At 34.3% G+C, this 14,276-nt stretch overlaps 2 protein-coding genes across 9 annotated transcripts in view; one reads left to right on the forward strand and one right to left on the reverse strand.

The window, feature by feature from the left end:
* The window catches only part of LOC126947599 (protein FAM136A-like), a 151,197-nt gene that overhangs the window by 118,099 nt on the left and 18,822 nt on the right, over positions 1-14,276 (reverse strand). The window lies entirely within an intron of this gene.
* ABCD3 (ATP binding cassette subfamily D member 3) overlaps positions 1-14,276 on the forward strand; it is a 134,202-nt gene that overhangs the window by 91,722 nt on the left and 28,204 nt on the right. For 7 of the 8 annotated variants that reach the window (XM_050778140.1, XM_050778102.1, XM_050778149.1 and 4 more), the window contains 6 exons: positions 4,500-4,569; positions 5,879-5,976; positions 6,350-6,473; positions 9,005-9,061; positions 11,173-11,315; positions 13,873-13,942. In XM_050778140.1, the coding sequence (XP_050634097.1) occupies positions 4,500-4,569; positions 5,879-5,976; positions 6,350-6,473; positions 9,005-9,061; positions 11,173-11,315; positions 13,873-13,942 (562 nt within the window). Of the gene's footprint in view, positions 1-2,988; positions 3,059-4,499; positions 4,570-5,878; positions 5,977-6,349; positions 6,474-9,004; positions 9,062-11,172; positions 11,316-13,872; positions 13,943-14,276 lie in introns of all 8 variants that reach the window. The other variant, XM_050778112.1, reaches the window with a different exon arrangement.

Raw genomic sequence — 14,276 nt, forward strand, 5'->3', positions numbered from 1 at the left:
CGTTTCCATATTGCATACTTGTATTACTGTTTATAGATTTCTTAGTTTCAAAAGTGTAAGTGTTCATCTCCTACTTTGGAAGGTGAGAATTAGCCCTTTTACACTCCCTCCATGCTCATCTTCTCAATGTTTTATATATATAATAAAAATTATATAATTTTTTATTAAATCACAATTTATTGTTTACATAATTTTGACTATTGCTTACAGCTGAACCACATGGCATACTTTGGTAGTTGCTTTTCCATACAAATTTTTGTTTTTCCTGGTGTTTACAAATTGACAGTTATTTGTGCACATTATTATTATTTTTAAACCTACTTCCCCCTAATTCAGCTTGAGCTTTTTGACAATACTGTGAAATCTTCTCAGTATTGTAATATGGTCAGACACCAACTAATCTATCAACTTCATCTTTCTATTTCCACCCCTGCCCTATATGTTTTGTAGTTTCCTGTGTTTTGCCTTTTTTTTTTTTTTTTGAGATGGAATCTCGCTCTGTTGTCCAGGCTGGAGTGCAGTGGCACACTCTCAGCTCACTGCAACCTCTGCCTCCTGGGTTCATGCCATTCTTCTGCCTCAGCCTTCAGAGTAGCTGGGACTACAGGTGCCCACCACCATGCCTGGCTAATTTTTTGTATTTTTAGTAGAGACAGGGTTTCACAGTGTTAGCCAGGATGGTCTCAATCTCCTGACCTCGTGATCCGCCCACCTCACCCTCCCAAAGTGCCGGGTCTTCTTGCTTTAATCAGGATTGGTTGCATATTAGGTGCACCGAATAGCAATCATGTTTGAACTTGCTTTTATCATTATTCTGGGAATTTCTTTCATCTTTGTATCCTGAATTAAATAACCTGTTTCTGGATTTTTTTTTTTTTTCTCTTCCTCAGTATACTTTCTCGGTTTGGCAGATGCACTCTTTTTCTGAGTAAAGGTGAAGGGAGATAAATTTTTGAGACCTTGTAGATCTGAAAATTTCTTCTAGTCTCATACTTGATTGATAATTTAGCTATGTTGGTGCCTTCCAAGTTGGAATTCACTTTTCTTCAGAATTTTGAGAGCATCACTATGTTCGGGGTCTCAACCTTGGCTACAGAATGATTGGAATCATCTGGAGAATTTTAAGAACTATGAATGTCTGGGCCCTACCACTAGATATTCTGATTCAATTAATCAAACCTTTTTGAAGTATCTGGTAGATTCTGTTGTGCAGCTCCAGGGTGGGTATTGAGGCCTCTTGCCATTCTGATTGCTTAGCTGTAGCTGGAGATTTGTTTCTCCCTCAATCTCCCCCTTGGTCTTTTTAAAAAAATTGTTGATGTTGTGTTACTGGATGTTTGAAAATTTCACTGAACATTGGTATGAATTTTTTGTGCTGGGCACTAGGTGAACTCTTTTTCCATCTAGAAACTCATTCTTCATTTGAGAAATTTTCTTGTGTTTAAAAAGAAATTATTCCTCTCCAATTTTTCTGGAATTCTTATTAGCTGAGTGTTGGAGCCTCTGGACTGATGATCTGATTATCTTATAATTTCTCTTCTATTTTTATCTCTGCCATTTTATTTTATTTTCTAGGAAATTTCTTTATTATCCAGTGAATTTTTATTTGTTATAATTTTATTTCCAAGAGTTATCTTTTATATGGATGTTCATTTTTATAGCAGTCATTCTTTTAAGGATGCAATATTTTTTCACCTCTGAAGCCATTTAATTTTTAATGTGTTTTTAGCTCCCTGCATTTTTTGTTTCTTTCATGGTGCCTTTGTTTGTTATTCTGTTGTCATTCACATTAGAGGCTTTCCTCAAGCATTCTATGACTCTTGGCTATGAATTCATATTTAAAATGAAGTGCCTTAAACACTTACTAGAAGCTGGAGTTGAGAGCTTAATTGGTCTCCCTTGAAGGGTGTTTGTAGGGGAGCCTAATCATGTGCACGTGTGTGTAGTACTCAGTTTTAAAATTTAATTATGAGATTTTTAAAAATTGCTTTTCGTTTTTTTTATGAGTTTCTGAACAAGTTTTTAAAAACCATTATTTTGGTATACTTTACACTTACGGAAAAGTTGTAAAAATAGAATAAGGGGCTGGGTATAGTGGCTCATGCCTGTAATCCCAACACTTTGGGAAGCTGAGTCAAGAGGATCACTTGAGACCAAGAGTTCAAGACCAGCCTGGGCCACACAGTGAGACTTCGTCTTTACAAAAAATAAAAAAGTTAGCTGACTGTGATGGCACATACTTACTACTACACAGGCACAACTACACAGGAGGCTTAGCAGAAGGATCGCCTCAGCTTAGGAATATCCTCTCTGAAAAAAAAAAAAAAAAAAAAAAAAAGGATTAGCATAAGGAACTTCCTTATATTCTTAACCCACACTCACCAATTGTAAAACACTCATTTTAAAGTTGTTAACTTTCTCCTAAATAGTTTTGAGCCTCTGCTGTGTATGAAATTCTTTAACATTTGGACCTTATCTCAAAAAAAGAAGTTTTAAAATATTGTACATTCGTACAGGATAATTTTGTTTGAAAAGTTAACATATATCTCCATCTCAGTATTTAAGCTACAGTGCAAATTTATTTATTTATTTTCCCTTTTTGCCTTTTCTAAAGTAAGTCTAGATTCATGTATTTCTGCTAAAGACAGCCTTAAGGAGACTTATTATGGTCCTTAATGTACTTCATTTAATATTCTTTTCATATTTTAAACTTACTTGTTGATGGTGACTTTGGAGTATGGAAAATCTTAATAGGAAAGACACCCTCTTTAGGGTAGAAACTATACTAATTCCGTGACATGGAGGAAAATTCTTTGTACCCTGTTGCTGCTTTATCTAATCATAAAAATATGTTTTATTTTCACCCATTTGGCTACAAGCAGAATTTAAAAATTACCAAACTCTCTTTTATAAAGTTTCTTAAACATTTGGAAGTTGCAGTGATTAGGGCTGTTGTAAAATTGTTTTTGTTAATTATTTTTTTTGCAGTGGAATAATAAGCAGAAATAAGACTTTATTCAAGAAACCACTTTTTAAATTTATAGCTGCTACTCCAATGGTAAACCATTGCTGAATGATGGCATGTTCTTGTATGTTTCACAGCTTGGGCAGCACTAAAGCACTTTGGTTTTATGTAAGGTTTGGTTCAAACAATTTTAACATAAATTCTCTGAACCTTTTGTACTGTCTTGATTGCTTAATGTCTCTAATATTCTTATTGCTATAAACAACATTTTTGTGTGGTTCTATTTAACTTTCTTGTAGTTAGCCTTTTTTTTTTTAACTGTTTTGCTTTTTAGGGGCTACATAAAAATTGGAGTATTAATTTCTTTCAATCAGTCTAAAGGAACATTTCCCAAAGTATGTTCTGTGGAATCTTGGCTATGATAGAGGAAATGCTTCATGCTACAAACCCCTCACAGAGAGTTAAAATGCACATACTATACATTAAAAGCTTTGAGAAGGTCTCTAGTCATATACTAGTTACTTTTGTGTGTACATGGGCAGCTAGGTTTAAACCGATTAGTCTAGTGTTTCTCAAATGTTTTATACAAATATATTTTATGAAATTTGGGAATATTACTAAGTATTATTTGAACTAAGAGTTCTGTGATCAAATAGATTCTATCTTTGTATTAGGTCATACACATATCTTACTCAAAGATCCTTTACTTATATAATAATGCTCTGTTCAAATTTTTAATTAAAACCCTTTTAAAAAATTTTTAATGTATATTTTAAAAGCAGAAAAATACGTAAAACAGATTAACAATAGGCAAAAGAGGAGCTAGTCTAGTTGAAGTGTGTTGAGGAACATGAAGCTTCTATAGATCCATTCTGGGCTCTGATCTATGCGTTAGTGCCAGTCTTGGCAAACTAGGACCCACAGGTCAAATCTCACTACCTGCCATATGCTTTGGTAAAGTTTTATTAGAATACAGCCACACTTCTTCTTGACTGCTTTTTTTTTTTTTTTTTTTTTACTGTGGCAGAATTGAGTAGTTGCAGCAGAGCCCTTAGGGTGCACAAAGCCTAAAATATTTACTCTTGACCCTTTGCTGATCCCCATTAGTCTGTCTCCCTGCCATTAGTTCACACAAATGAGAATCCGATTGTTAAATATTTTAAAACAAACAAATAGTACTTTGTTTATTCATAATACATTCCTGGGACTATAAAGTTGTTAATTGTTTTGCTCGCTAAATTTGTTTTGTAGCCACTTAGGCCTTTTTTTAAAGCAGCCATTTTTACTAAGAAATAATTAGTTATCATTCTGTTTAATTTCACCTTTTGCAGGATGAGGTTCCAGCAAGTTCAAAATGATGACGTTTTAAAGTTGCAAACATGTTTTTGCAAAAAAGTGTTTTTTAGCGTCTTTTTTATTGATTGTTTTGATTTAATAGAAGTTTCCTAGAGTAATTTTAGAGCTTTACAGAAGTTTTCCTAGTGTTAGATTTTGCTTCTTTTGCAACTAATGCATTGCATGTGGTGGTTTGCAGTGGTATCATTGGTCGTAGCAGGAAAGATTTCAAGAGATACTTATTGAACTTCATCGCTGCCATGCCTCTTGTAAGTTTAATTCATTAAAAATCTTTTTAACACAGGGGAAATTTGCATCTTTTAAAAATCTTTAAGGGTTTTACTTATTAAATTCTTTAAAGATTTATGATACTGTATTCCTATTTTCAGTTTAGGTTTGTAATTTATAGTATAATTTTCAATGTAAACCTTCATACTAGATAAAAAGGGGATTATGTTTGGTTTAACTTCATTTATAATGTGTATATATATTCATATACATATGTATGTGGGTGAGGGGTTTTTTGGCATTTTTTTAACCTTCAGTCCAGGTTTTCTTCGGTGTTTAGCAGCATCCCATTAGATAGCAGCAGCACCCTTAGTTGTAACAACCAGAAATGTTTCCAGTCATTGCAAAACGGATGTGGGCGGGGGGCAACTTGGGGAGTTGGGGGGCATTTAGAGAGGGGAGTGCAAATCATCCTGGTTACTTTAGGCCATAAACTAGTATCGTAACTTGTACTACTAATCTCCTTCAAGTTAAATTGGAATTTATGGTCTGAATTTTTTACAGATAAATTGTTTATTCTAAAATATAAGTGATTTTCTTAGTTTGTTTCTCATTTTAATTTTCTTGGCACTAAGAACTTAATGTTCTAAATTTGTGGGTAAAAATGAGAAGCTTGGCTGTAAAATCCAGTTACGTTGAAATTGCCAGAAATTCTTGTTTAATAAAGCTGGAAGATGGGGATACATAGCTTTTAGACTTTTTAAAATAAACAATTGGAATAAGCAACACAGATATGAAAGATTAAGATTCAGCAAAGACCACTTGAGAAAATTTTTAATGTAACAATAGAAAATGTTAGTAAAGATGGCTCTAGATATAATCTGGAAAATAGCATCAGTTGGTGTAAAACCTGTAGTTTTTTTTTTTTTTTTAAACAAATGCAAATACAGTGTATATAGATTTCCATTGTCTAGGGTTGTGGTGCTGATAGTAGGAAACAGAAAATATAAACATAAATGTCTGAACTCCTAAAAGCAAGTCTTTACATTGGCTAGAAAGGGGATAGATTTGACGTTTTGCCCATTTACCAAAAAAAAAAAAAAAAGGCAAGATACGTCTCATAATTAGTGATATTAACATATTCCATGTAAAGTTTAACATAGAATAATTCAAACCAGGTACATTTGATTTAGCTAAATGCAGTAAAGTAAAACAGAACTGAATTATATAATTTGGATTCAATTATAAAAATTATAGGATTTGGGACACAGGAAATAATGGAGAAATAAATTATAGTTTAGTAAGCAGAAATGAAAAGCAAAACCAATAATATTTGTTTGTTTGTTTTAGATCTCTCTGGTTAATAACTTCTTGAAGTACGGGTTAAATGAGCTTAAACTGTGCTTCCGAGTAAGGCTCACTAAATACCTCTATGAGGAGTATCTTCAGTAAGTGATAACCTATTTTTATATTAAAAATATTTAAATACAAGAGTACTATTTGTGAAGCTGATCAATATAGCGGTTTTTCTTATTTGTTGTATGTTTTCTAAGAAAACCGCTCTTAGCTACAGAAGCATATTGGGAACAACCTCTCAGTTATTTGGAATCTAGTCCTGGCTTTTCCATTAATTGACAAGTCATCATTTTCTGGACTTGTGTCCTCCTCTCTAAAATCAGGGCAATCGATAGGATCTCTTCTGGCTCCAAACTTTTTTGTTTCTATGTATTTGAGCTAGGCGGTGTAATGTGATTTTTTTTGGTTGTCGTTTTATCTTTAAAGTCACTTGTTTTAAAATTACTTTTCTTCTTGCTATTTTAGATCTTTCACATATTATAAAATGGGAAATCTGGACAACAGAATAGCTAATCCAGACCAGCTGCTTACACAAGATGTAGAAAAATTTTGTAACAGTGTAGTCGATCTGTATTCAAATCTTAGTAAGGTAAGTTTCTCTACTTTTTAAAAGATTATTTGTTTAATTTGTTGAATTTTGAATCTAAGCAAATTTATATAGAATTGATTTTATGGACAGAACAGCAGCATGTAAATATTTAATGCTTTTGTAAGAAAATTGGAGTTGTTGTAATAGTTTTAATTATTTTAATTTTTTCTATTATTTTTGTGAGGTACTTTGGCAAAGAACTGATAATTTACTGTCTTATAAGGATTTTCTAAGAATTTTGCAAGTTGATTCCATTAAAACAGCAGAAATTTGAATTCTTATCTTTTGACCTGCGTGTGTCTGGCCATTGTTAGAGATTGGCTGTCAATTTATGTTTCTAATTCCACACTTAGAACACTAGACTAGGACTTCCTTTCTGCCCATTTCTCTGCTTCAGTATCTTTAATTCTAATAGATCATTAGTAAGTAGTAGTCAAAACATTTCACAAGATGCAAGTATATTTCAGTTTTCTAATTACTGTTTTTCCCATTCTCCTCAGAATATTGCCAAAGCTCCTGACTCTGATAGGCCTTAACCAGTTTTCTTTCTTCTCGCTGATTTCTCCAGTTCTTGTCTTAGTCATGTTATCTCACCACCCTTACAGCTTTCGCTGTAGTCTTCTTATTAAACTCTCTATGCCATTACCTCTTGCATTGACTATGATATGTAGTAGGCACCTATAAAATAGTCTGCCCAGCATCCCCTCCCCTCTTCATCTGAGATGCTTCAGTTCCCACTCTAACTCATGTGACTTCCCTTGGTGTTGGGTAGGAGCTTGTCCCATACTGGACCAATGATAGTATCTTTGCCTCTGGTCACAGTTGACCTAGATACACAGTTTTGAGACAAAAGAAAACCAAAACTATAAAAAGGACTGGGTCACATTGTAAGAATAGGAATGTCCTAGCTTCAACCAGGTTGATGGAGGGAAGGCAATTCTTAGAGAGATATATCCACAAGAGCTGCTCTCCTCATGCCCAGGCCCAGTGCTTTTCACTTCCAGCCCAACTTTGTTATTTATTTAGCTCTCCAGAAGCCTTTGCTAACTGATCCCAAACTCAGGAACTCTGACAATTACAAATAGTTCAGTAATTCAGCTTTCTCTTCTGTTCCCATTACAATATTTGAAAGTTTGTTCTCTCTCTCTCTCTCTCTTTCTCTCTCTCTCTCTCTCTCTCTCTCTGTATGTGTGTGTGTATGTGTGTGTACGCATGCATGGTGGGAATGGGGGGTGTATATATTTCAACTTTCCATATAATTTTATAGACATTATTATGTATTCTTTAAATCTTGGTACTTGAGCAACTCTCAGGTTTTGTCACATCTGGAATAGAGAAGAATGTTAAATTAATTGTAGTAGGGCTGTGCACCACTGTGTAAATTAGATGTTTTAAACATCTAATTGACCTCCAACTTAAATTATGAGTCATTATTTTTGTTATAAGTTTTAACAATTCTTGAATTTTATAAGTATCTCTAGCTTCTTGATAATTTATAAGGCAAAAAAAAAAAAAAAAAAAAAAAAAAAGGAAAGGGAAAGGTAGATGTTGAATGTTGAAACAAGCCAGTTAACAAACCAAGCCATCTGTCCTAATAATGTGGATTAGAAAGTGCTGGCTGTTGGCCCAGCACAGTGGCTCATCCCTGTAATCACAATACTTTGGGAGGCCAGGGTGGGCAGATTGCTTCAGCTCAGGAGTTCAAGACTATCCTGGGCAACAGGGTGAAACCCCATCTACAAAAAATACAAAAATTAGCCAGGCATGGTACTGTGCGCCTTTACTCCCAGCGACTTCAGAGGCTGCAGTGAGCCAAGATCTTCAGGCTGGGTGACAGAGCCAGACCCTGTCTTAAAAAAAAAAAGTGGAGGCACGAGCAGTGGCTGTTGACTTAAAGTGAATGAACACAATTTGGGTTTCTTGAAAAACATTTCTAACTAATGCAACTGATGGTGCATTAGTTGAGTTGTCTCTGTGTGTGAAGAGCAGTACATTAATGTATTATTTTGGTTCTAAAGACTTGACTTTTATATTTCAAAATTAGATTCAATGACTTACTTGATTATTTTGCCATAGAAGTGATAATGTAATAGAATCAAACAATATTGGAACAGGAAAAGCTTCTCACTTTACAGGTGAAGATATGTAGAAACAAGCTGGTAGCAGATTTGGGGTTACATCTCAGGTCATTTAGTATCTTTACATTATATTGACACATTACTGAGTTACTGGTGGTTAATTATCACAGTAGAGGTATCTTAGTTGATGGAAAGTGATAAATGTTTTTCCTACTTGATGGTCAGTAGACATTGTGTAAGCTGTTCCCATTTTAAGTTTCTTGAGAGGAAAACTGTTATCTTTCATGTATTCTTTGATCTAGTTACTATCACAATACATTATACATAGTGGGAACTCTACATGTTGATAATTATGTATTAAATGTTTAATAACATTTTGTAGTTAACATGTTGTATTAGCTATCATTCTAGTGCTTTAGTTTTAATTTGTGTATTCTAATATTTATTTTACAGCCATTTTTAGACATAGTTTTGTATATCTTTAAGTTAACGAGTGCAATTGGAGCTCAGGTGAGTCTTCTTTTATTTCACCTTTTAAATTGATACAATACAATATTTGAAATACATATTGTGAATAGCTTGATGGCCTGTAAGAATTTTTGTATATCTCAAAGAATGTATTTTCACATGATTTACCTAACAAAGTCCAGTTATAAAATAATACTTTACTCGAGATTTTAGAAGTACTAATTTTTCTTCTTAATTTTCAATTTTGTGGCATTAAAAACCAGACAAATATATTGGCCAGGGGTGGTGGCTCACGTCTGTAATCCCAGCACTTTGGGAGGCTGAGATGGGAGGATCGCTTGAATCCAGGAGTTCGAGACAAGCCTGGACAAAAAGCGAGACCTGCTTCTTTAAAAAAAAAATGATAAAACAGAAGTATTTAAACCATGAATATACTTATACTTATTGTTTCAAAGTGATGTCTAAAAAGAGATATGGAGACGTCCATATTAATATGAAATTCTAATGTTAAAGTAACGATACATTTAGAGTGGGTATAACAGTTCCAAGACTATTTTATAATATAAATGGTTGGCTATCCCATGAGCCTTATTATCCAAGTCTGATATTTGTGATGGCAAGAATCACTTTTAAGTTTTCTTTGAGTTATCTTATTGAAATGTAACTTTAGTCATTTAATATGTAACGTTATTGTTATATGTTTATAATGCAACCATATAATAATATGGTTGTTTTATATATGTGTGTGTGTGTGTGTATATGCATTTCAGTTGATTAATAAATTATTTCCGTACTGGTTTTTGTTGCTTTCCAAAACACTGGGAAAGCAGGGTTTTGGTTTTGCTTTGTTTGGTTTTTTGAATTTTTCTGTTTATCTTCCTAATTCTTTGCTATCGTGTGATCCAGGTTTTATTATTCTTATATTTTGTTTTACTGTAAGCAAGTGAATAGGCCAAATCCTTCTTGTCTCCTTGCAGTCATATTTTTATGGTACTTAGCTACATTTTTGTGATACTTAAATATGTCTCCATGTCTACCTGTTATCTGATTCTGCATTTCTTAAAGGCAGAAACTGTTTTAGTTATCTTTTTGGTTCACATTTGTAGTAGTTGTTGAAATGCATTGAATTGATCAGATTTAATTTTTTTTTTAATCTTGAATACATACTAGCACATATATTGTGCTAGATAGTAGGAATAAAAAAATAAGTAAGACACAGTTCCTGCTGAAGAGGAATTACAATGTGGTAAAACAGGTAGATAGTCAAACAGTTATAATGCAGCATGATAAAGTTTAGTAATAGAAGTTTCAATAAAGTATTTAGTGCCAGGAAGAACTGGAGGTGGTATCTGAGCTGCTTTGGGGAGGTAAGTAGACATCCATTAGATTATGTCATGCTTGCTAAACATAAGAACAATCTCACTAAATGGAAACAGTTCAGGAAACATTTATTTTAGTATGGCAGAGTATAGTGTATATAGGAGAATGAGGGAAGTGCCTATGATGAACTTGGAAATGTATGCTTGAAGCTTTTCTCTTGGGATGGTCAATGGGTGATAAGGTCACCTACAAAGTTATTAATACATAGTACAGCAGCTGGAAGCAAGATGTACAAGCAGGGAAAGACAGAGCTCGTTCAGGGGGGAGCTGAACTTGAGGCATCTGCACAGTATTAAGGTAAAGATGTGTAGTACTTATATCTTGGGTTCATAAGAGTTATAGGTCCAGGGGTATAGATTTGAGATGAGAAGAGAACTAAGGAAGGAATTTGAGGGAATATTAATATTAAAAGAGAAGGCAAGAAAAAGAGGTCCAAGAATTATTGTGGAATCTTAAGAGATTATCAAGAAGAATTCCAACAGAAGAGTGTTAGATAACAGGAAAAGTGAGAACTGCAATTAGGAGTTTTTAGGTAAGCAAAATGTAGGAGAGCTGAGGGATAAGCTACAGTGGTGAGAGGAAAAGCTCATGAGTGGTAAAAGTGTAGAGGCTACTGTGTACTTTTTCAGAAAAAAAACAAGGGGAAAAAATTACCCAGTAGAGCAATTTCTTTCAGTCATTGAGGTTAATTATAAAAATTGTACGTTTGTATCTAAGTGAATTTATTATTATATCCCAGAACTTTCTGTATCTTTCTCTCCCGATAATAATAGGGCCCAGCAAGCATGATGGCCTACTTGGTTGTTTCTGGGCTATTCCTAACTCGACTTAGAAGACCCATTGGTAGGATGACAATAACTGAGCAAAAGTATGAAGGAGAATATAGATACGTTAATTCTCGGCTCATCACAAACAGGTAAAGACAAATGCATTAAAGACTTGCTAAAAATTCATTTCCATGGATATTGATGTCATTTAAATTGACTCCAAAATGTCTAGTAACACTGTTACTGTAATAATGTGCATATTGTATTGAAAATATACATTATGAAAGAGACTAGTTTTATAAAGTAGTGATCATGAATATTTTGAACTCTCTTTCTTATTAACTATGTAGTATTCTTGATTCACATGTTCATACCGTCTGTTGATGAATTTTCTGTTAATTTTACTTTAGACATAATCAGTTTACAATTAAAATTTCAACTCACAATACCTGTTCCAAGAAAATTTTGTCTGTTTTTCCACAAATATTTTTATTTTGACTTTTCATAATGCTCAATGATTCACTGTCACTGCATGTGCCTCTACCTATTTTCTACAGTTTTTTAAATGTAAGGAAGAGAAAGTGTGGACTTCGGAGCTAGCCATACTAGTTTCAAAATCTACTTCTTCCGCTTATCAATTACATGTATTTGATTTTAGTGAATTATTCATAGTTTCACTTTTGTTTATAATAGGTAGATAATATAGGGTTGCAATGAGGATTAAATTTGGTAATATATATAAAGGTTCCAGCTCAGTTTTCTATATGGAGCAAATGCTTAATAAATGTTCTCATATATTGATCTGTCAATGTTAAGTCATTTTGAGAGTTTTAATATGTATTTAATATTCTACTCTGTAGGCATTTACAAATGACAGTTCCCTCTTCCTTTATTTCCTTGGATTGCTAAAATAGTACAAGTTTTAAATAGGGTTTTTTGCTCTAGGGAGGCAGTGGAATAGAGTTAAGAGGTGATTTGCCAAGTAAATGAAAGATACCTTTTACTGAAAGAAACAGAAAGCATGACTCATGTCTCCAGTAATAAGAACACTCACTGCTTCACATGAGAACGCTTAAGACAGGGCAGTTCCAGGCTGGCATTATCAGGGCTCTGGCTCTCTGGTGTCTCCTGGCTCTGCCCTGCTTTGTATGCTGCCCCATTCCTCGGGCTAGTTCTTCTTGTGACCACAAGATGGCGATAGCAGTTACAGATTTCACTAGCTTCTCTCCCCTGCAGAAAGCTCCAGAAACAAAAAGGGGCCATCTCTCCTGGTGTATCTTTATGAGAGCAAAGAAACCTTTCCCAAGAGTCCCACAGCTGACTTTCCCTCATATCTGATTGGCTGGAATTATCACTTGACCATGCCTAAAGCAATCACAGCAAAGTGATTGGCTTAGACCAGTGGGACCCTATAAATGGGGTTGAGGCATTCCTAAAGCATTAGGGTACATGGAAAATAATAGATAACTTTAAGAAAGTTGGGATTATTTTAGGAAGAAGGACAATGAAGAGAATAGATGTTGGATGGGCAGCCATCAATATTCCAGGATGTTTTATCCTTTCAGATTTTTCATTAAGGCTAAAATGACTCAGTTCAGGAGGAGAATCCTCACCTCATCTTCTTCCATAGGCTTAGGTGTAGAGAGGAGGTAGAAGGAAGTTTTTTTAAAAAGTAATTAGAGGTATAGAACTGTAGGCTTCTTATACTCTGAGGCTCTGTGTCATTTTGTCAAGGAAACCATGAAACACATGACAAATGTGTCATATTTTATGGGAAATTAATTTTACTTGAAGAGGTTGAGGTAGGTGGTACCTTGTTTTTATGAAAAACACAGGTCCATTTCAAAATAGAAATATAAAACATAAATTGTTTAGGGGAAAAAAGAGACTTTAAAGAAATATTTCAACCTTGCCTTCTAGACTTCTCTATGAATATTTACCTCTGCCATAAGAGGTACTTTGCTGGGAAAGCTTACATCTTGCCTGTGTAGTAGAAAGACTATAAATGTTAGGGTCAGATAGAAGTTACAATTTCAACTCCCTGACCTGCTGGCTCTGCGACCTTTACAAATTTACTTAACTACACTGAACTTTTCTTCATCTATAAAATACCCTTTTTTTCTAGTCATGATCCCTGTGGCCCTTGTGGACCCATGCACAGTTGCTCAGGAAAAGTGGAATTGTTGTGAGGATATGATGGGGTTTTTCCAGGGTTTCCTCCTGGGAGCTGGCACTTTGAAGCCGGTGGGACTTAGCCTGCTTTTCTGTCTTTAAAAGGCTGTATGTCAAGGCATCACTATCCATCTTTTTCTAGCTGTCGCTTTTTCATCTCCTTGTTTGGGCCTATACTATAACTTGAAGTCTGCAATGTCGGTCCCAGCCCTGCCTTTCTGTACATCACAGCAACTTCTTTCTCTAATTTCAAATTTCCGAGAATTAGTGCAGTATGTCTTTTGTAGCCAGGATACCTATGGCATAGGTTGCAGTCCAGCATATGATTCAGTCAAGGGTGTATTCCTGTGCTCCGATCAGCTGAGCTAGGAACAGAATCTCAAGTATAGACTGTGGTTTGAGATGCACCAGATAAGCTCTTAGTCACAAAATGTCCATTTAAATACAAACATTCAGCCATCATATACTGTATTTCAATTATTTTTCAAGTATAGGTAACATTAAAATTAATTGCTAAATTATTTTCTTTAACAGTGAAGAAATTGCCTTTTACAATGGGAATAAAAGAGAAAAACAGACAGTCCACTCAGTCTTCCGAAAACTGGTAAGGAAACACACTTGAAGTTCATGTGTTTATGGAAATGGTTTTTTTGTGTGTGTTTTTTTGCCTATGACCGATACACGCCCCCCCCCCCCCGCACACACACACGTATGTATACGTATCTTAAAGATATTTTGAAAAATAGCTATAAAGGATTTTATACTGCATTTTTAATAAAAAATGCAAGACTAAAAACTATCATATCAGTATATTCAAGTGCCCATTTATAAAATTGCATAGATTTATTAAAATAATATTAAGTGTATTTTTACAGAGGTTGCTTAGGAGCCTTATTTAGTGATAAATTTAGTGATTCCCACGGAAAGAATTTGTTCCT

This window comes from Macaca thibetana, chromosome 1 (genome assembly GCF_024542745.1).
Source record: "Macaca thibetana thibetana isolate TM-01 chromosome 1, ASM2454274v1, whole genome shotgun sequence".
NCBI classification, from domain to species: Eukaryota; Metazoa; Chordata; class Mammalia; order Primates; family Cercopithecidae; genus Macaca; species Macaca thibetana.